Source organism: Lithobates pipiens, unplaced genomic scaffold (genome assembly GCF_037356315.1).
Source record: "Lithobates pipiens isolate NorthernLeopardFrog02 unplaced genomic scaffold, aLitPip1_a1.2 Scaffold_18, whole genome shotgun sequence".
NCBI lineage: Eukaryota > Metazoa > Chordata > Amphibia > Anura > Ranidae > Lithobates > Lithobates pipiens.
Genome location: NW_027507758.1, coordinates 616,415,230 through 616,437,843, shown reverse-complemented (window position 1 = coordinate 616,437,843; position 22,614 = coordinate 616,415,230). Strand labels below are relative to the sequence as shown.

At 50.6% G+C, this 22,614-nt stretch overlaps 1 protein-coding gene across 3 annotated transcripts in view; it reads left to right on the top strand.

Moving 5' to 3' along the window:
- The window catches only part of LOC143989289 (uridine-cytidine kinase-like 1), a 32,489-nt gene extending 12,341 nt beyond the window's left edge, over positions 1-20,148 (top strand). For 2 of the 3 annotated variants that reach the window (XM_077489367.1, XM_077489369.1), the window contains exons 7-15: positions 388-449; positions 7,085-7,104; positions 8,401-8,499; positions 8,580-8,673; positions 9,080-9,142; positions 9,436-9,558; positions 10,900-11,007; positions 18,124-18,280; positions 18,426-20,148. In XM_077489367.1, the coding sequence (XP_077345493.1) occupies positions 388-449; positions 7,085-7,104; positions 8,401-8,499; positions 8,580-8,673; positions 9,080-9,142; positions 9,436-9,558; positions 10,900-11,007; positions 18,124-18,280; positions 18,426-18,505 (806 nt within the window). In that variant the 3' untranslated portion in view covers positions 18,506-20,148. Of the gene's footprint in view, positions 1-387; positions 450-5,395; positions 5,413-7,084; positions 7,105-8,400; positions 8,500-8,579; positions 8,674-9,079; positions 9,143-9,435; positions 9,559-10,899; positions 11,008-18,123; positions 18,281-18,425 lie in introns of all 3 variants that reach the window. The other variant, XM_077489368.1, reaches the window with a different exon arrangement.
- Positions 20,149-22,614: the final 2,466 nt, after the last annotated feature.

The following is a 22,614-nucleotide window of genomic DNA, read 5'->3' as shown; positions in this document are numbered from 1 at the left end:
CTGATTCCCAACGATATCTATTAAATGAGGTCTGTGCAGACCTAACCTGTGACATTTGCTGTGAGTTTAGGGCTGTCCGCGGGTGCCGGCCCACTACAGGACTGTGTTTACTGGGTGGTCGAGGGACGCTGCCGGGTGTCTCTGTGTACGTTTGTGTCTAATTTGCCAACAGTTCTGCCTTCTCACATCGCATCTCCAATCTGGGGAATGCAATTCCAGTGCACTGCTACTTTCTGCCCACTAGAGGGGATGTCTTGGTCCCTGATACATCCTGCCCTGCTGTGTCCTCTGCGCTCCTGTCTATGTGTGTGATATTCCGGTATGTGCTTTGGCATATGTGCACAGTGTATATCATTTATGGCTCTTCTCTTTTTTGCCTTTTTCCAGGTGGGGAGAACTTTGTGGCTCTGGACCTCATTGTTCAGCACGTTCACAGTCAGCTAGAGAAGGTGAATGTCTTGTCATTGTTTGCTCTCCGGCATGTACATGTTGTGTTTATCATAGCTGTCCCAGTATAATCGCCCCTCTGTCAGTGCAGTGCCATCCCTCCAGTGGCAGTGTGGGGGGCTGCTGTCTTTCAGTGCCCCTTCCTGCAGGAGTAAGGAAAGTGTGTACTTATATGGGGTTCTATGTGAGGCAGGGCTTAGAGCGTTAAGAGAGGCAATCGAAAAATGTATGATTGGTTCCATGGCTGAAAATTCTCATTCCCTGGCTGCCATGCTGATTTGGCTTTGCTTGGTTGTACTGACTAGTGCAAGGACTGAAGCCCAGCACCAAGCAATTTCAGGAGGTGATCAGATCTGGCAGCCTTTTTTTTTTTTTTTTTTTTTTTTTTTTTTTATTTTTTTTTTTTTTTACTATATGGGTGAAGGTGTAATTTACAGTTTTTTAAGGGTACAGGTCACAGGAGAAGTATGTGGGCTGGCATCGTTTACCCTTCCATATGGAAATGCTGGTTCCCTCGCTGTCATGTTCGTTATCTGGATTTCTGAGTCTTTTGCCCGGTTACTATATAGAAGGAAGGTATTGGTAGTACTGGCTCAGTGACAGTGGCAGGCAGCTGGCATTTTCAGAAAAAGACTGGCAGTAGGTGCCCAGATAATTAAGTGTTAGAGGGATAAGCTGATGGTAAAGGGATTAGGTTTAGGCATCAGGTATAGAAGAGTGAAGTGTTAGAAGGATGATCCAGTGGTAAGAGCACGGGTTAGAGTATAGAAAAGAAGTATTAGAGGTGTGAGCTGATGGGGCTCAAATTAGAGATCGGGTAGGGAAGGGTTGAAGTGTTGGAGGGTTGATCTGATGGTAGGGGGTTAGGTTAGAGATCTGGTAGGAAAGGGTTGAAGTGTTGGAGGGATGATCTGATGGTAGGGGGTTAGGTTAGAGAATCTGGTAGGGAAGGGTTGAAGTGTTGGGGGGTTGATCTGATGGTAGGGGTTAGGTTAGAGATCGGCTAATGAAGGGTTGGAGTGTTGGAGGGGTGATTTGATGGTAGGAGGTTAGGTTAGAGAATCTGGTAGGGAAGGGTTGATGTGTTGGAGGGGTGATCTGATGGTAGGGGGGTTAGGTTAGAGATCGGGAAGGGTTGATGTGTTGGAGGGGTGATCTGATGGTAGGGGGTTAAGTTAGAGATCGGCTAATGAAGGGTTGGAGGGGTGAACTGATGGTAGGGGTTTAGGTTAGAGATCGGGAAGGGTTGATGTGTTGGAAGGGTGATCTGATGGTAGGGGGGGTTAGGTTAGAGAATCTGGTAGGGAAGGGTTGAAGTGTTGGAGGGGTGATCTGATGATCTGATAGTAGGGGGCTAGGTTAGAGATCTGGTAGGGAAGGTTTGATGTGTTGGAAGGGTGATCTGATGGTAGGGGGGGTTAGGTTAGAGAATCTGGTAGGGAAGGGTTGAAGTGTTGGAGGGGTGATCTGAAGGTAAGAAGTTAGGTTACAGATCTGGTAGGGAAGGATTGAAGTGTTGGAAGGGTGATCTGATAGTAGGGGCTAGGTTAGAGATCTGGTAGGGAAGGTTTGAAGGGTTGATCTGATGGTAGGGGGTTAGGTTAGAGATCTGGTAGGGAAGGGTTGAAGTGTTGGAGGGATGATCTGATGGTAGGGAAGGGTTGAAGTGTTGGAGGGATGATCTGATGGTAGGGAAGGGGTTGAAGTGTTGGAGGGGTGATTTGATGGTAGGAGGTTAGGTTAGAGAATCTGGTAGGGAAGGGTTGATGTGTTGGAGGGTGATCTGATGGTAGGGGGGTTAGGTTAGAGATCAGGAAGGGTTGATGTGTTGGAGGGGTGATCTGATGGTAGGGGGTTAGGTTAGAGAATCTGGTAGGGAAGGGTTGGAGGGGTGATCTGATGGTAGGGGGTTAGGTTAGAGATCAGGAAGGGTTGATGTGTTGGAGGGGTGATCTGATGGTAGGGGTTAGGTTAGAGAATCTGGTAGGGAAGGGTTGATGTGTTGGAGGGGTGATCTGATGGTAGGGGGGTTAGGTTAGAGATCGGGAAGGGTTGATGTGTTGGAGGGGTGATCTGATGGTAGGGGGTTAGGTTAGAGAATCTGGTAGGGAAGGGTTGAAGTGTTGGAGGGGTGATCTGATGGTAGGGGGGTTAGGTTAGAGATCAGGAAGGGTTGATGTGTTGGAGGGGTGATCTGATGGTAGGGGGTTAGGTTAGAGAATCTGGTAGGGAAGGGTTGAAGTGTTGGAAGGGTGATCTGAAGGTAAGGAGTTAGGTTACAGATCTGGTAGGGAAGGATTGAAGTGTTGGAAGGGTGATCTGATAGTAGGGGGCTAGGTTAGAGATCTGGTAGGAAGGTTTGAAGGGTTGATCTGATGGTAGGGGGTTAGGTTAGAGAAGGGTTGAAGTGTTGGAGGGTGATCTGATGGTGGGGGGTTAGGTTAGAGATCGGGTAGGGAAGGATTGGAGGGGTAAGCTGATAGAAAAGGACTCATGTTAGGTTGACATATTAGTGTTTCCTTATGGAAATGCTGGTTCCCTGGCTGTCCTGTTGATGATCTGTATTTCTGAGTCTTTTGCCCTGTAAGTATAGAGGTGTTAGTACTGGCTCAGTGACTCAAAAGTAATAAAGCCAGGCAGCTGGCATCTTCAGAAGCAGACTGAAGGTTGTCCCGATAATGAAGTGTTAGTAGAGGGCTGAGGTCTGGGAATTGGGTAGAGAAGGGTGAATTTTTAGCGGGCGAGCTAAAGGCAAAGGGCTCAGGTTAGAGATGGAATAGGGAAGGGGGTGAGCGGATAGTAGGGTTAGGGATCAGGTTGAAAGTGATGACCGAGTATTTAGCCACTTATGGGCCTGGGTTGGGGACACTTAGGAAAACTTAGGACTTGCGATTTCCAATTAAATATGTCTGGTGACTTCTCCCCCTGCATGGGTATATACACTGTATTACCAAAAGTATTATTGGGACACCTGCCTTTACACGCACATGAACTTTAATGGCATCCCAGTCTTAGTCCGTAGGGTTCAATATTGAGTTGGCCCACCCTTTGCAGCTATAACAGCTTCAACTCTTCTGGGAAGGCTGCCCACAAGGTTTAGGAGTGTGTCTATGAGAATGTTTGACCATTCTTACACAAGAGCATTTGTGAGGTCAGGCACTGATGTTGGATGAGAAGGCCTGGCTCGCTGTCTGTCTCTAATTCATCCCTAAGGTGTTCTGTCTTGGTTAAACTCAGGACTCTGTGCAGGCCAGTCAAGTTCCTCCATCTCGAACTTGCTCATCCATATCTTTATGGACTTTGCTTTTGTGCACTGGTGTGCAGTCATGTTGGAACAGGAAGGGGCCATCCCCAAACTGTTCCTACAAAGATGGGAGCCTGAAATTGTCCAAAATGTCTTGGTATGCTGATGTCTTAAGAGTTCCCTTCACTGCAACTAAAGAGCCAAGCCCAACCCCTGAAAAACAACCCCACACCATAATCCCCCCCCCCCCCCCCTCCACCAAATGATTTGGACTAGTGGCCCAATACATTTACCAATATAGTGTGGATGAGTGAGTTTGGGGTGGAGGAACATGACTGGCCTCCACAGAGTTGGGAATTGGGATGAATTATTCTCATCCAACATCAGTGCCTGACCTCACAAATGCACTTCTGGAAGAATGGTTAAACAATCCCATAGACACACTCCTAAACCTTGTGGACGGACTTCCCAGAAGAGTTGAAGCTGTTATAGCTGCAAAGGGTGGGCCAACCCAATATTGAACTCTAAGACGCCATTACATTTCATGTGCGTGTGATGGCAGGTGTCCCAATACTTTTGGCAATATAGTGTATGTCTGTCCCCTGCTGTTGACACACATCTTAGCCCTGCCATGCAGACTCTGGTTGATGCTGTAAGAGCTCTTTTTTGGCTGGCCTGATGGACTGTGGGCAGTGGAGACCCCTCCATGCTGCTACACAAAGGTGTCCCAGACACAGGAGGGAATCCCAATGGGGTGTCCTTTACCTCCATAATGACCGTCCGTCACAACTTCTGAAGGACAAACCCAACACTGTAAGCCAAATTTGACGCCCAGAGCCCTGCTTCTCCTTGTGATGAATTATTCCTAAGTATGACCATGGATTTTCACCAGAAACGGGCAAGTCCTTTAAAGGGTACCAGTGCTAAAAGGGATACGAGTTCTGTCATTACTTCATAAAGTTCCTCAGGACTGTCCACCCAATCCCTCCTCCACTATAGGAGTCACCAGGCAAGCATGCAAGGCAGGAGTAGAGACCTGGACCTCTCTGGGTGAATGCCCGTTCCATGTCGGTGACCCCGCTTGTGACGCCAACTGCCCCAGATCTGGTTTCTTTTAAGTCAGAAATAGTAGATGCCATATTTTTTAATCGCACAGGTTCTCTTTAATAGTAGTGTGTATCAGCTTTAGTAGGTGCCAGGTGCGCTTTATCTGAATTCTTCCCTGAACAGAGTGATGTCATCTGGCTGATTTTATTGCGGGTCGGTAATTGACCTGCACAGTGCCTAGATGTAGGTTGGAGCCCAGTTCTAGTGAGAAAGTCAGGTCTGCCAGTCCCTAGATGGCCCCTGTGTTATGTACAGGTCCTCAGAGATTCTATAGAACAGTGATGGCAAACCTTGGCACCCCAGATGTTTTGGAACTACATTTCCCATGATGCTCCACTACACTGCAGAGTGCATGAGCATCATGGGAAATGTAGTTCCAAAACATCTGGAGTGCCAAGGTTTGCCAATCACTGTTCTATAGTATAGATGTATTGTGCATGCTGAATCCCCCCACCTCCCTTCCTCCAGCATGTCCCCTGATCTGATCTGATCTATAACTGATCACCTGTCTCACAGTGTCTCTCCTTTTTCTCTTCCTAACATTTGTGACCCTGCGTGCTGTGACCTTTAACCCCTGGGTTGGCCTTGCTGTGTCAGCGGGAGATCACGGTGAGGTAGGATGATGGGGATGGCGGGGTGGGGGGTTGGGTGGGGGGGAATTATTGGTATATTTCTGTTTTTGGTGAGCTGTATGAGCAGATTACAATATGTATGTGGACATTAATGTTCCCCTATCAATAGCCTGCACTGACCATTACCCCCATATCCCACACACATTGCACTAACTGCACCCTATGACGGCTCTCACTGACCTCTCCATGCTCCCACAGCTTAGACGGTCTTGCCACTACCCCCTGGGCTTTCACTGACCAGCTTCCATGGCTTGCACTGACCCCTTTATGGTTCAGATTGACTGTTTCCGCAGCTTGCATTTACCCCAATCCACCACTCAATGACCGCTCTGTGTCCCCATTTCTCATACTGTCTGCCCACCACCCCCTAGGTTCTCACGGACCTCCCTCCACGGCTTGCACTGATCACTGCCATGCCCAAAGCGTGCACTGAGCCCCTTATGGCTCATACTGACTGCTTCCGCAGCTTGCATTTACCCCAGCCCACCGCCACTTACACTGACCTCTCCGTGCCCCCATGGCTCAAACTATCATACCACCAACCCCTGAGCTCTCACTGACCCTCGGTCCACGGCTTGTACTGATCACTGCCATGCCCAAAGCTTGCACTGACCTCCTTATGGCTCATACTCTGCCCACCACCCCCTGGGCTCTCACTGGCCTCCCTCCATTGCCTACACTGACCCCCTTATGGCTCATACACTGCCCACCACCCTCTGGGCTCTCACTGACCTCCCTCCGTTGCTCGCACTGATCACTCACGTGCCCATGGCTTACACGGATTCCCCTATGCCTCAGACTGACTGCCCGCCACCCCCTGGGCTATCACTGGCCTCCCTCCATGGCTCGCAATGATCACTGCCATGCCCAAGGTGTGCACTGACACCCTTATGGCTCATACTTCTGCCCACCACCCCCTGGGCTGTCAGTGATCACTCCCATGCCTAAGGCTTGCACTGACCCCATTATTATTATATAGGATTTATATAGCGTAGACTGTTTGCGCAGGGCTTACCCCCTTATGGCTCATACTGTCATACCACCAACCCCTGGGATCTCACTGACTTCCCTCCATGGCTTCCACTGATAATTCCCATGCCCATGGCTTGCACGAACCCCGCCTTATGGCTCATTCTGTCTACCCACCACCCCCTGGGCTCTCACTGACCTCCCTACACTGTTTGCACTGATCACTCCGACTAACCCCAGCCCACCACCACTTACACTGATGATTCCATGCCCCCCTCCACCAACATAGGTCAAAATGGCCACCTTGCCACCACCATGGTTCACACTGACCACCACCTACCTATGGCTTGCTCGTCACTTTTGCCGCCTCCTTTCCCTCTGCATGTCCTTTACGCTTCATGTGTCCCTAACCTCACCATGTACCCTGTACTTCATGTGACCCCCCCCCCCCCCCCCCCCCCCGTGTGTAGTCCATGTGTCTTCCCCCTCCATGTGTACTCAATGTGCCCATTTCCTATGAGTGAACTCAACCCCCCCACCCTTCCCAATCCGTTGAGTAATTGGTGTGTCCTACCCCTGTGTAGTCTGTCCTTCTTTATTCATGATTATCACGCTTTCTTCTCCTCCTCTTGGGTTTAACCTTCGAACTCCTGTACATCCGTATTCCCCTTCTGTCGTACTCCAGAGGATGCAGCGTTGGGACATGTGAGGGCGACTGCATGTCTTGTCCTGCACGTGTGTGTGGGTGTCACTGCGGAGCTAAAGTATGTGTGTTCTCACAAAATCACGACACCGGTTGTCATACAACACTGTTTTCTCTAATATACAGAGTAGAGTGTGTGCGTGGTTCTAATATTCAGAGTATACCGTGTGCCATATATATATATATGAAATGCATATGATAATGTGTGTTTGGCTATGCAGAGTATACCATGTGCCGTATATAAAAAATGTATTTGATCCTGTGTGTGCTCTATTATACAGTGTGCTGTGTTCTAATTTACAGAGTATAGTCTTTTGCATACATTTAATTTATAATACCATGTCTGGTTTAATATACAGAGTGTATATATAGCGTGTGCGCCATCTGTTGCCCGCATTCTCCACCAGTTGATAAGGATAACAATCACTGCTCATGGTGAAGGTTATTTAGAAGAGGAGCTACAAAGTAAATATTAGAAAGTGATAAATTGACACGTGGAGATCCCAAACAAGACAAGTATTGAGCTAGAATCTGATCTCTTGATGAAAACGGGAGGCTTTTATGCTCTAATCCTGGACTGATGCCACATAGTACCTCCTGAATTAAATTGCATCTAAACCCAAGACCAAAAATATGTAATACATTGCAGCTTACCTGTCTGTGGTGCATTTTATGTACTGCCACACTCAACTGCTATTTAGTCAGCAAGTAGTCATCTCTTCTAACATTAGTCAGGCCCCTCCCCCTCCTGAAATTTTGCCCCTTTCAGAATAATGCATTCTCAATGGTTCCATCTCCAAATCCATTTTTATTTTGCAGTGCAGTATGAGAATGAAAAGGGTGAATCAGATTGCTGAGTACATGTCTATGATGCTGGGCCTGAAATGTGTACAGTGGAGTTGGGCAGTGTGCAATGAAGCTGTCCATAGTTGGATTTCCCAGCATGCCTTGTTGTCTTGCTCCCGCTAGACCAGGTATCTCTAAACTATGGCACTCCAGCTGTTGCGGAACTTGACTTCCCATGAGGCATTGTAAAGCTCTGACATTCACAGACATGACTAGGTATGATGGGAATTGTAGTCCCTGAACAACTGGAGGGCCGTAGTTTGGAGACCCCTGCGCTAGACACTCTGTTAGCATTCTGTGCACGTGTGGTTGCAGGGGGCCCCCTTCCACTGCTGCGTAACAGACAGTGGGTGTTCTCAGTCCCTCCCCTTGCAGGGTGACTGTGGGTGGAGGTTGCTGTGGATTGCAGTGTATGTTATCAGGCCTAATCTCCTCCATTATCCTTTTATCAGGGCAGCTCTGGCCTCGGCCCACCAGGGACAACCTCTTCCCGAAACCCTGAGTGTCCTCCAGAATACACCCCAAGTGCGTGGAATGCACACAATCATCAGGTGAGACCCCGTTCATCTGTGCTAGAGGTGACCACCCACCCATTATCGCCTTGTACTTACCTGTTCTCAACCTTCTCCAGGAATAAAGACACCAACCGAGACGAGTTCATTTTCTACTCCAAACGTCTAATGCGTCTACTCATTGAACACGCTCTCTCCTTCCTACCTCTTAATGTAAGTGTGCTCTGAGCGCGCGCGCGCACACACACACACACACACACACACACACGCACTCTCTACGTTTCCACCATGTGTACATCCTCCTATTCTGCATGTGAGTGCACACCCACCCTCATTCAGTAATGTGTACCCCACAGTAAGTGTGCTCAGCCTTCATAGACTCCCCCCAATTTACTTGTCTTCAGTGTGTACCCCCCTCTTTTTACAGTAAGTTTACTTGCCGGTGTTTGCTCCCCAACCCCAATTCTACAGCGTATAACTCCCCCTGGCAGGGTTCTCTAGCTCTGCACCCCCCCCCCCCTTTCCTCTCATTGTACATGCACTCTCCTCGATGTTAGTGTTGTGGGTTTATCCCCCTCCTCATATCTCGTTACATAACGATGAATGTCTCTCTCCTCAGCTGGTGACGGTGGAGACCCCGCAGGGCACCATTTATCACGGGAAGAGGTTCCATCGCCAGAGGGTGAGTGTAACTGAAAGGTGCTTGTCCAATCACAAGTCAGAAACTTGCAGACCTCTACTGGGATCGTGACTGCTGAGCTCCATATTATCCCCATATTCAGTGTTTGCCACCCTTGTGTGCACCATTTTTATAAGAGGTCTGTTCTCAAATCCAAATGGCTTTAATATATGTATATGCTAAAGGGAGTGACCGCATGTCAACTTGGTAAATGTATGGAGCTCATAGGGCCTGGAAGCCGGTCACCTTTGGGCAATAGGTCATCCTGAGCTCTGACTGTTCTTTATGTCCTGCAGATCACAGGGGTGTCCATCCTCCGGGCCGGCGAGACCATGGAACAGGCTTTAACCGCAGTGTGTAAAGACATTCGCCTGGGCAAAATCCTCATCCAGACCAATCACAACACAGGAGAGCCCGAGGTGGGTGTATGCCAGCAAACCGTCCGTTTACACACCCCGGGTCACATGTCTGAATATAGCAGGGAGCCGTGTGTGAAGAGAACCTATACAATAGACAAAGACAGAACAAAATATTACAGCGCACACATGCAAACATTTAACTCCTGCAAGGCTATTTAAAACACCTGAACGTTTTCAAAAAATATGGGGATTTGGTCATACCATATTGCTATACGGTGCTTAAGCCCACTTACTGCGTCAAAGTACCCCATGATTAGTGGCTCCTACACTATCCATTTACTGGAAGATCCTGCTTCTCTGAACCATGGGAGCCATACACACCTCTATATTTTTTGAAAACGTTCAGATGTTTTATATAGCCTTGCAAGAGTTAAATGTCATTTTTTGCACATGTGCGCTGTAATATTTTGTTCTTTAAAGAGAACCTGTCACATCTGCATTATTCCGTATCCTGCAGGTATTGGGAAGAAAACCTCTTTGGAGAAGGCAATGCTGTACCATAAAACACTTCATTGTACTGGGTGTATTGTACAGACATCTTAGCCTGTATGAGGGTCTCATAAGATCCAGTCCTAAGAGTCTGGGGGGGAGGGGGGATCTATATCACTGTATCTGGGCAGATTGTAAGATGTAATGGCTGTACAGTCCAGTGTGTTGGAAATCTGCAGAGTGATATAAAAGTGTGCAGGTAAAAAAGGCAATTGGCCATTTTGGAAGACTCTGCCCTTCTGAGTGATGTCTGTCCCAAAGATCAGAGATTCAGGTGTGATTCATATGTGTAGTCTGCAGGGTAAGAGGCAGACATGACCTGACCGTTACCTGTATTGTGACTCCTCCTCCCCTCGTCCCTACTCTGCTCCTCCCCTCGTCCCTACTCTGCTCCTCCCCTCGTCCCTACTCTGCTCCTCCCCTCGTCCCTACTCTGCTCCTCCCCTCGTCCCTACTCTGCTCCTCCCCTCGTCCCTACTCTGCTCCTCCCCTCGTCCCTACTCTGCTGCTTCTCCCCTCGTCCCTACTCTGCTGCTTCTCCCCTCGTCCCTACTCTGCTGCTCCTCCCCTCGTCCCTACTCTGCTGCTCCTCCCCTCGTCCCTACTCTGCTGCTCCTCCCCTCGTCCCTACTCTGCTGCTCCTCCCCTCGTCCCTACTCTGCTGCTCCTCCCCTCGTCCCTACTCTGCTGCTCCTCCCCTCGTCCCTACTCTCTTCCTTTCTCTTAACAGTTCTCCTCTTCCCTTCTCTATCCATTCTTTTATATTGTTCTGCACGCCCCAGTTCTTCCTCCCTTCTCCTCTCCCTCTCCCTCCTGCCCACCTCTCATCACCTCTCTGTGTTCTCTTTGCAGCTCCATTACCTGCGACTTCCCAAGGAGATCAGTGAAGATTATGTCATTCTGATGGACAGCACTGTGTCCACGGGGGCTGCGGCGATGATGGCCATCCGAGTTCTTCTGGTAGGGGGACAAATTGGGTGTGTGGAGGAGCGTCTTTTTGACAGGAACAGTCCAAACCCTCCAGTACTTGCTGTCCTAGTTCTCTGCTACTCTAACATATCTGACCTCCCAGTGCACTGTAATAAATATTGCCCCGTATTCTATCATCACTACTCCAGAAGGGGACGCATAAATACTTCATAGAAGTCAGATCTAGCTATGTGTGTAGAACGTTGTATGCTACTTAGTTGCTGTAGGGATATATATATATATATATATATATATATATATATATATATATATATATATATATATATATATATTTATATTATAATATATATTTTCTTACCCATTTTAAATATAACTCCTGAGCAATCAAATTAAGAGAATATTGTATGGGGGGCGTGGCCAGGATGGCACTGTGAGCGGCTGCTTTTCTAGTGAGCTCCGCTTCTGTGGGGAAAAAATAGCCCGGATCCAGGACTTTCCTCCTCCACAATCAGCCCCTCTGGAGCCTGGGGCTGGTGTTAGTTGGCCCCGAGGCCCAGCGGGAGAAGACTGAGGGCGCGGCGCTCTCCCGGCCGCTCCGCGGCCTTGCCGGTGCTTTAGGCCGCAGCCGCGGACTTTCCTGGCGGCCCTCGCCCGGGCTGCGGAGCGCGGTGTTCGCGGAGGATCGCGGCGGGACCCCCGAGACCGGCGGCTGCACGGAGGGTGGACCCCTGCCTGGCGGATAGTGGCGGCCCGGCGGCGGAATTCGGACCTCCGGCGGTGAGTAGGCCGCAACCGCGGCCTTTCCTGACGGCCCCTGCCCGAGCACCTGCAGTACTCCCGGAGCGGCACCCCCCGCGGCCTGTGGCGGACCCCATACGTGGTGGGGCAGTGCCTGGACGTCTGGAGGCAGTTGGGCCGCGACCGGGGCCTTTCCTGACGGCCTGCAGACGGCCCGGGGGCTCCATTCTGCAAACCCCCCCCCCTGCACTGAGGTGGGATCCCCTGCCGGGCCTGCACATTGCTGACTCCCTGTCCCCCCCCCGGTATACTGCGCTCTCTGGGACATTGATTGGAGGGAGTTTGGGGGGCGGCCCCCCTGACGGCCCCTGAGGGGTGAAACCGGGCGGGGGACCTTTTTTTTTAGCGCCCCAGCTGTCCTGGGGGACCCTAGCTGACGGGGCAGCCTTGGCACGGGAACGGGCCCTTTTGCCCACACAAACCACAGCCCTCCCTTTACGGCCCGACGACGCCCGGACTCTACAGCCGGGGCGCCAGGGATTTGCCGGCGGACACTCTCTGAACCCACCTGGACTTGTCCTGCGCCACTCCATCTGAATGAGGCGACGGAACTCTGGCAAGAATTTTAGTAAAGGGGGTAAGCGTCTGTCTTTTCCATCCCAGCCGGACCCCCCCCAGGAAGACTTGGTCCCCCAGGAGGAGACCCGTACCACACGAAGTGCCCATAGAGCTTCCCAGACGGCCCCCATGGATCCAGCCGAGTCCCGGCCTCCCTGGCTGGCGGAGGTCATGGCGGCCATTGCCACTTGTCAAACCACCCTAACAGCCAAAATGGAAGCCGTGCAGCTGGATATGGGTCTTATCAGACAGGACATAGACAAACTCCGATCCAGGGTTACTGAGACCGAGCAAAGGGTGAGCAATACTGAAGACACAGTGTCCGAGCATGGAGCTGCACTTCGCACCCTTCAAACTAAAGTTAAAGCCTTGGAATACAGAGCCGAAGATGCAGAGAATAGGAACCGGCGCAATAATCTCCGCATTGTCGGCCTCCCGGAGGGGGTTGAGGGGAACAACCCCACCTGCTTTGTGGAGGGCATGCTGCGGGACCTCCTCCCTGCTGCTCGTTTCTCGCCTCACTTTGCAGTGGAAAGGGCGCACCGTGTACCACCTAAACCGGGGCCTCCTGGAGCCCCCCCGCGAACCTTCATCCTCCGCCTCCTTAATTTCAGAGACCGTGATGCAGTTCTCCACGCTTCTAGAACGGTCGGCGACCTTCAGTATCAGAATGCCAGACTGATGATCTTCCCTGACTACTCGGTGGAGACTCAGAAGCTCAGGAAATCCTTTGATTACGTGAAAGCGACTTTGAGAGCACGTAACATCCGCTATAGTGTTCTTTTTCCGGCCCGTCTACGAGTCCAGGATGGAGAGACGACCCGCTTCTTTAACACCCCCGGAGAGGCATCCGCCTGGATTGATTCGCTGGCGCCCGCCCGCTGATCACCTAACTGCCTCTTTGGAATTGTTTACAATCCGTTCTACTGTTGGGATGCCCACGACCTTTGTTGCACCTGTTGTGCCCAGTTTGCACCGCTGGTGGGCTCACCTTTAATGCTGGCAGAAACCTCCCCAGTAGCGGGAGTTTAAGTTGATACCCCTGACCTGAGATACGGTCGGGAGAGGACTGTGACATGCCGCTCCTCTTTGCCCTTTCCTGCTCCCTCCTGGAGCATGGGGGCTCATACCATGTGCTCCTTCTTCCCCCCTTTTTGGATCATTTTCACTGATGGGACAATCTGCAACTTTTCTTTATCCTCCCATATCCCCGTCCCTGTCGGCCTTCTTTATAGAGCAGGCGGTTGCCTCACGCCTAGTGAGCCGCTCACTTGGTTACCTGCACCCCCCCAGGATGTCTGGGAGGGGTGGAACTTGCCTCCTGCACGGACCCCCAGTTGCAGCCGGCGAGCTGATGCACTTTGGGATGGATACCCTCCTCAGTTTAAGGGGGTTGGGTGGAGTGGGGGGTGGGGACTGTTCCCCTAACGGGGCCAGGGACTTTAGTTTCCCTTTTTCTTTTTTCATGTTTGGTTATTGGGGTTTTTTGTTTGTTCTCTGTTTAGTTTTGTTGTACTTGTTTACTAAAAATGTTGATATTTCAGTGTTGCATTGTCCTCAGATATGTATGTCCCGGGTCCAGCGGTCCAATCCGGGAGCCGGGTTCCACAATGATCCTGATCCTTCCACTGCCCCCAGAATCCATGTCCACACTTAACATTGTATCCTGGAACACCAGGGGATTGAACTCCCCGGTTAAGCGATCCCTGGTGTTCCAATTTCTTAAAAGCTATAACCCACATATATGCGTACTCCAGGAGACGCACCTCATTGGAAGTAGGCTTCTTTCCCTCAAAAAACCCTGGGTGGGGTACCATTACCACTCCACCCACTCTAGTTTTGCCAGGGGGGTGAGTGTCCTAGTATTGAAGTCCCTCCCCTTTCGGCTCCTGGATCTGGCCTTGGACCCGGACGGCAGGTATGTCATTGTTCATGCGACAATTTACCTATGACCTGGACCATTGTGGGATTGTACTTGCCCCCGCGGGCCTCATTGCTGGTGCTGAACCAAATCACTAGTAAGATGGCCGAGTTTGCCTCTGATAATGCTCTTGTCCTGGGTGATTTTAATCTAGTTCCTGACCCAGACATGGACAGACTGACTCCAGGGGGACACCATGGACCTGGGCTTGCTGCCTGGGCAGACACATATGGCCTGACGGATGTCTGGAGGTGGAGACACCCCGGGTCTCGGGCATTTACATGTCACTCTGCCACCCACAAAACATTCTCCCGCATTGACTTGGTCTTTGCACAGAGCCCAGTCCTCCCAAGGGTCGTAGATATACAAATATTGCCCAGGGGGATATCTGACCATGCACCTTTGCTTCTGACATTGGATCTTTCCCTGGGACCAGCGGTTAGACTATGGAGGCTTTCCAGGTTCTGGATCTCAGATGCCGCTGTGGATACTCATTTTAGGACTGAATTGAACAGCTATTGGGAGGAGAATGCAGGTTCGGCTGGGGTCACGGTAGTGTGGGATGCCTTTAAGGCTACCACGAGGGGACACTATCAGACTATCATTGGCAAAATACGCAGGGAACGTAGCGCAGAACTAAAAAGGGCAGAGGGAGAGGCGGTCTGCGCGGAGGCTCTTTTTGTCCGCACTCGGGATCCCCACCATTATCGGCAACTGCAAATCCTGACCAGGGAGGTTGTTGATCTCCGTACCTCTCTCACCCAGAAGAGAATGCTGGCTCAGTCCCAGCGGATCTTTGAGCAGGGGGAGAGGTCGGGTAGGATGCTGGCCTGGCTCTCCAGGGAACAGGCAGGGGGGTTGAGCATTTCACATATCAGGGACAACTCCGGTCAGTTGCTTCACACCCCAGACGGAATTAACAACTGTTTTGCAGAGTTTTATACATCTCTCTACACCTCTAGGTCGGATTACAGTAAGGAAGAACTAACGACTTACTTGGCCGACATAGATATACCAATCCTCACGGAAACGTACCGAAATAGGCTGGACGCCCCTATCACGGTCCTGGAGATTCTCCAGGCGCTTAAATCTATGCAGGCGGGTAAGACGCCGGGACCGGACGGAATCCCGGCGGAATTCTATAAGCACTACGCTACGGAGCTTTCTGAAAGACTCCACCATCTTTTCTCTGCGTCGTCGCATATTGATAAACTTCCCGACACCATGAGCGAGGCGATCATAGTGGTGATCCCCAAGCCGGGGAAAGACCCCACCTTGTGTTCGTCATACCGCCCTATATCACTGTTAAATGCGGACGCGAAAATACTGGCCAAAATCCTGGCCAACAGACTAAACTTAGTCATCACGGCCCTTGTCCATAGCGACCAAACAGGTTTTATGCCGGGTAGAGGCACAGACATTAATATCAGACGTCTACTCACGCACATAGATAGAGCGGCCGGGAGGGAGACTGGTGTGGTGGCCTCGCTTGACGCGGAGAAGGCTTTCGACTCTGTCAAGTGGGGTTACCTATGGCAGGTGCTCTTGCGATTCGGATTTGGCCCGGGATTTACGAATTGGATCCGCATGCTGTACCGCAGCCCCTCTGCTAGAATCCGTACCAATGGCTGTCTCTCAGGGCAGTTTCAGCTGGCACGGGGTACGAGACAGGGGTGCCCCCTCTCACCAGCCTTATTCGCCCTCGAGATGCAGCCCTTGGCTATCTTGCTGAGAGCGGATGCTGGGATAAAGGGAATACAGGTAGGGCCCATCGAGGAAAAGCTGTCCTTGTATGCTGATGACGCTCTGCTTTATTTAGCGGACGCTTCGTCTTCTTTGGGCACTGCACTGGAACTGATTAATCAATTCGGTCGGTACTCCGGTATCCGCATCAATTGGGACAAATCGGTTCTTTTCCCACTCCACTCCTCGACCCCTCGCGTGCCTCATCCGCAGCTTAAATGGGTGGACAGCTTCATGTACCTGGGGATAAGGGTCAGTGGTAGAGTTCAGAACTATCTGGAGGACAATATACAGCCACTCATGACACAACTAGGGGCTAGGTGCACGGCATGGCGTTCTCTCCCTTTATCCCCAGTGGGCAGAGTCAATTTGTTAAAAATGATCTATCTCCCCAAATACCTGTATTTCTTTCGTAATACCCCCATCCACATCCCCAGGACTTTTTTCAAGAGACTGGAGAGTCTGTTGATATCCTTTGTCTGGGCTGGGAAACCCCCCAGGGTAGCTAAGCAGATACTATATCTCCCACTATCGGGGGGGGGCCTGGCGCTCCCGAACTTTCAGATCTACTACTGGGCGGCCGTTTTGGTCACAATTCGGTGGTGGTTCTCCCAGCCCACACAAAACCCGGCGGTCACCCTGGAGGCAGCCATCCTTGGCTCCTATGCAGCTCTGAGCAACCTACCATTTCGGGGGCTTAGAGCGAGCTCCTCCATGACGGGCTTGATGCGTACCACGGTGAGGGTCTGGCGGGAGGCAAGGAGGAGCTATGGAAAGCCCAATCACATCTCCCCACATATGCCCCTATGGGGCAACCCCATGCTCCCTCACCTGAATAGTATCCCAGACCCTTCTCTGTGGGCGAAAAGGGGAATCGTCACTTTAAAGCACATAGTTCATCAGGGTAGGCTAGTGACTTTCCAAGAACTGAGACGTACATATGGGCTTCCAATTTCTTTCCAGTTCAGATATTGGCAACTGAAGCACGCCTTTGGGGCTCAGTTTCCTGCCCCTCTGACTCTGGAATCGGACTCCATTGAACGCCTACTGACTTCCAGGGTGATGGGGAGAACCCTGTCGACCTTATATCTTTACCTAACAGTGGAACATGATACTAGTTTGACCAAGACCCGGGAGAAGTGGAGTTCGGACATTCCGTCCCTGGGGGAGGAGGAATGGGAGGAGTGCCTGACTTCTTACATTCCAACAATGATAGCCGCGAAAGACAGGTTTATACAATTTAAATTCCTGCATAGGGCCTACTTCACCCCGCAGAGGCTGGCGCGGATTTACCCCCAAAGAGACCCTAACTGTCAAAGGTGTAAACAGGAGGTGGGCACTTTCTGGCACATGGTCTGGTCATGTCCCAAAATCCAGCCCTACTGGGAGGAAGTGGTTTCTACGCTAAATGCTGTGACCGGGTCGAACCTTCAGGTCGACCCTCAAACCCTACTATTGAGCCATTTGGCAGACGTTGAGGGGGACAGGTACTGTAAACTGTGCCTTACCTTCACATTGTATTATGCCAGACGCGAGATTCTATTGAAATGGAAACTCGAGGACCCCCCTACCCCGGCCTTGTGGAGGAAATCAGTGAACCTGGTGCTCCCCCTGTATAAGTTGACCTATGAAAGTAGACAATGCCCGGGGAAATTTGATAAAATTTGGTCATCCTGGATAGATGCGTCCGCTGATCTTGGTTCCCCCTCCCCCTAACTTTGAGTTGAGCTGAGACGGTGGTGATCCCCCCCCCCCGGTTGACCGCCCTGTCCTCTCTCTCCTGACCATTTCCTCCCTGGCCTCCCCCTTCCGCAGGCTCGCGCAAATGTCAGGTACCTGCATGATGGCTGTGAAGTTCACCTGGGGATGTCCTGCATTTATGATAGAGTAATGGACACTCCTGTTATCTGTACTGCTGGATTATTGATTTCAGAATGGTTACTGGATGAAGGTGTTTGTTTTTCTTTCCTTTCTACAACTGTGTAATATCGGTTCTACTGTACTTTGCAATGTAATGCTGATTTGTCTAATAAAAATTTTTCTGTTAAAAAAAAAAAAAGAGAATATTGTATATAGTCTTATAGATCCCAGTGTCTGCTATGTCATACGTGCGTTTTTGTCCACAGGATCACGACGTGCAGGAGGATAAGATCTTCCTGCTCTCACTGCTGATGGCGGAGATGGGAGTCCACTCGGTGGCGTATGCCTTCCCGCGAGTTCGCATTATTACCACTGCTGTGGATAAACGCGTCAACCCGGAATTCCACATCATCCCCGGCATCGGTGAGTGACCACTCACCTGGGGGGGGGAGGGGTAGTCACAGACTCGGCTCCTCCCTCCTGTTTGCATCACTGTACAGTGGGTGGAGTTGGTTACGGCCAGCCTTGTGGATCACAGACCCTATAACGTGCAATGTTTCCTCCGCAGGTAATTTTGGAGACCGCTTCTTCGGCACAGACGCTCCGTCTGAATGGTGTGACAGCGAAGAGTGTGAAATGGACTATTGAGCGCAGAAGCAGGGCCGTCCGTTCCACCCCCCCGGGCTCGCCCTGTGCTCCACCCTTATTTATTACTCTGCTTAACGTTTCCTGGAGAATCTTGAAGCTGGAGCGGAGAGTGTAATCCACGCTGGGCTGAAATACCATAACCGCCATGCCCCGGGCTTTTATGTGGCCGGAACCTTCATAACTTCGGCTTTAAAGATAACCTGTCAAACAACTGCCTGTAATAGCTGAGGCTGCCACCCTGGAAGAGGTGCCCATTACCCGACTCCTGGAAAGGGTGTCAGGTTCAGGGCTATAGAGTGATGCTGTGCTATGGGATTTGAATAACTTCTAGTAGTCCGTAGTATTCGCCCCAGCTCCTTGTTTAGGGGTGTCCGTATCAGGTCTGGCACTGTTTGAGGGTGTAGAGGGGCATTGTGCTCAGGCACTGGAATCCCTTCTAGTAGTAGTTTCAGGGCACGCTCTATGTTCTGTGTGGGAGAAGTCTGTCTATCGGTGGCGGCACGATGTTTGGGGCTGTAGAGGGGGGTTTGTATCAGGGACAGCACTGTGTTGGGGGCTGTAGAGGAGTGCTGTGCTATGGCACTAAAATCTGTAGAAGTCGGTAATATCAGGTGCTGTATTTGGGGGAGAATAAGGGTGTCGGCGTCTGGTGCGGGGGATGCAGGAGGGTGTCGGCGTCTGGTGCGGGGGATGCAGGAGGGTGTCGGCGTCTGGTCCGGGGGATGCAGGAGGGTGTCGGCGTCTGGTGCGGGGGCCTGCAGGAGGGTGTCTGCGTCTGGTGCGGGGGCCTGCGGAAGGGCGTTGGCGTCTGGTGCGGGGGCCTGCGGAAGGGCGTCGGCGTCTGGTGCGGGGGCCTGCGGAAGGGCGTCGGCGTCTGGTGCGGGGGCCTGCGGAAGGGCGTTGGCGTCTGGTGCGGAGGCCTTCGGAAGGGTCTCTGCGTCTGGTGCGGGGGGCCTGCAGAAGGGTGTTAGCATCTGGTCCAGGGGCTGTAGAAGGGTGTCGGTTTCTGGGTTGGCATCGTGGGGGGGGGGGGGGGGCTGAAAGTGCTGTGCCACAACACTAGAGTCATCTCCTGTAGTCGGTTGAGTCACTATACTTGGGGCTGTAGGAGGGTGTCGGTATCAGGTCGGAACAGTAGGGGTGGGGGTGTCGGGGCAAGCACTGTGTTTGGGGCTGGAGAGGGGGTCCTGTGCTTTGGCACTAGAAACCCGTTAGGTAGTCGGCAGATTCATCAGCTAACAGATGGTTTTGACTGGTCCCTTTTTAAAGCCTTGCAGCCACCGATGTGGTTTTGTTGGTGTTTGATGTTCTGTGGTTAGAGAAGGTCTGCAGTAGTACCGGTGGCTTCTGGTGAGGCACAAGAGGTCTCTTACTGGTGGAAATCGGTGATGCCTCGGCAAGACACATCAGCGATGTTGTGGAGGGCAGAGATGCCTAACCAGCGATACTTCCACATCTTCTTGTGATATAACATTGCAGCTCTCCTCCTGGTTATACACCGATTCAGCCTTTTGATAATACCTTTTTGTGATGCCGCATCGCATCATGGGGTGTGACATCTCTCATCCTCCAATCATACATTGGCATAACTGACCCCTTTTTGCAGCAAATTTCTATTGATGAATTAAAGATGTTTTAAGAAATGTCTGGCTTCCTGCTGACTTATCTGCTTTACAAAGTTTTCTTGATGTATTACCAACAGGCAAGTCTTTCCAGACTTGGAGGTGGAGGAAAATCCCACTAAAGCCCCAGGATACACTATCAGATTTTCTGCTTTTTTTTTTTTCCTTCGGATTTACCAAAACCATATAATATGAGGTCAAACCTTAGGAGTTTCAATTTGTATGCAATCAGGCAGGCCCTTGCATTACATGGTTTTGGTAAATCTGAAGACAAAAATCAACAGAAAATCTGATGGTGTGTATGGGGCTATAGTAGTAATGGAGACCAGAAAGGAAAATAAAACAGCAAATGTGTTTTGGCCCCTGACGGAGATCAGATACCTTACAAAACTTACCACAGTCACACACTATATTATACGTTTATACAGCTCTGACATATAGGGCAATGCAGTACAGAGAACACTGAGCCAGTCACATCAGTCTCCTTGCTAGAGGAGCTAACACTCTAATGCCCCCCTCACAGACACACACTATTATTATATGTCTTATATAGCTCTGACATATACGCAGTGCTGCACAGAGAACACTGAGCCAGTCACATCAGTCTGCACCAGAGGAGCTTACACTCTAATGACCCCCCACAGTCGCACCCTATTATACATTTATATAGCTCTGACATATACTGCAATGCTGTACACTGAACCAGTCACATCAGTCTCTGCACCAGAGGAGCTTACACTCTAATGTCGTCCGTCCCTCCCACAGTCATACACTAAAATATATACATTTATATAGCTCTGACATATACTGCAATGCTGTACAGAGAACACTGAGCCAGTTACATCAGTCTCTGTACCAGAGGAGCTTGCACTCTAATGTCCATGCCTCCCACAGTCATACACTATTATTATTACACATTTATATAGCTCTGAGCTATACCGCAATGTTGTACAGAGAACACTGAGCCAGTCACATCCATCTCTGTACCAGAGGAGCTTACACTCAAATGTCCCCACCACAGTCACACACTATTATTATAATACATTGATATAGCTCTGACATATACCGCAATGCTGTACAGAGAACGCTGAGTCAGTCACATCGGCCTCTGTACCAGAGGAGCTTACACTCGAATGTCCCCCCACAGTCAGACACTATATTACACATTTATATAGCTCTGACATATACCGCAGTACTGTACAGAGAACACTGAGCCAGTCACATCCATCTCTGTACCAGAGGAGCTTACACTCGAATGTCCCCCCCACAGTCACACACTATTATTATACATTTACATAGCTCTCACATATACTGCAGTGCTGCACAGAGATCATGGAGTCAGTCACTTTGGTCTTTGTGCAGAGGAGCTTACACTCGAATGCCCCAGCCCAGTCGCACACTATTATCCTAATCCTAAACCACAGGACACCGAGGACTAAATATTCATGACTATATGGGTTATGCTACCACCTTCAGGGGAACAGACACAGGAATCCCAGGCATATCCCCTCCTAGCTCCAGTTTTTTTTTTTTTAGTGTCCATAGGTGATGGGATGTGCCTACAGATGTCTCTAAAAAATCTCCTTTCGTAGGGTTTAGTTCCATGCTTTGGGCCTATTCTTGACACCCTTGATGGGGCAGTAGGGGTCTTCATCCAAATCCGTTGCTACGGTCAGTAGGTCAAGAAAGACTGTACCCAAACCCCATGAGCAATTGTGGGGGCTGCCTGTCATTTTGCAGGTTCTGCAGGCAGCGATCTTTCGAGTACAATGTACCAGGTGACCTTGCTGGCATGATGTTCTACAGGTCTAAGCCCTTGTACACACGGGTGGAAATTCCCACCACAAAATCTGTCTTTTTTTTTTTAAATTTTTTTTTTCCAACAGATTTTGTCCGAAACTGGTGATGCATACACACGAAAATCCAATTGTTCGGAACGTGATGACGTACGTTCGTTATGAAGGGACTACATTTCAGGCTAGTAGCCAATAGCTTTGGTCTCGCAATTTGATCCGAGCACGCGTGGCACTTTGTCCTATCGGAAATTCTCTACAAACGATCGGACAAAGTCCGATCGGATCATGTTGTCGGAAAATTTTATATCCAGCCCTCAAACTTTGTTGGTCGGACATTCAGACGGAAAAAGTCAGATGGAGCCCACACACGGTCGGGTTATCCGACAACACGGTCCGATCTGACGTTTTCCGTCGGAATTTCCGACCGTGTGTACAAGGGCTAAGGCAGTAAACACCTGGAGGGAAAGATGAGGGTCTGTGGGGTGCACCCACTGAGTGAAGATTGGACTGGTGAGTTCCTCTGTACTAGTGGGGCAGTTGGCAGCATTCCCCTACAGTTCCCCCGTTGTGTATTGACTTCTAGACTGTGGTTTCCTCAAGCAGAGCACTGCACTGCACAGTAGCAGGATTCAAAAACCGGGCACTCCAATGCTGCTCGTGTGGTGATGTCATCGCAGGCACCAATTTACCA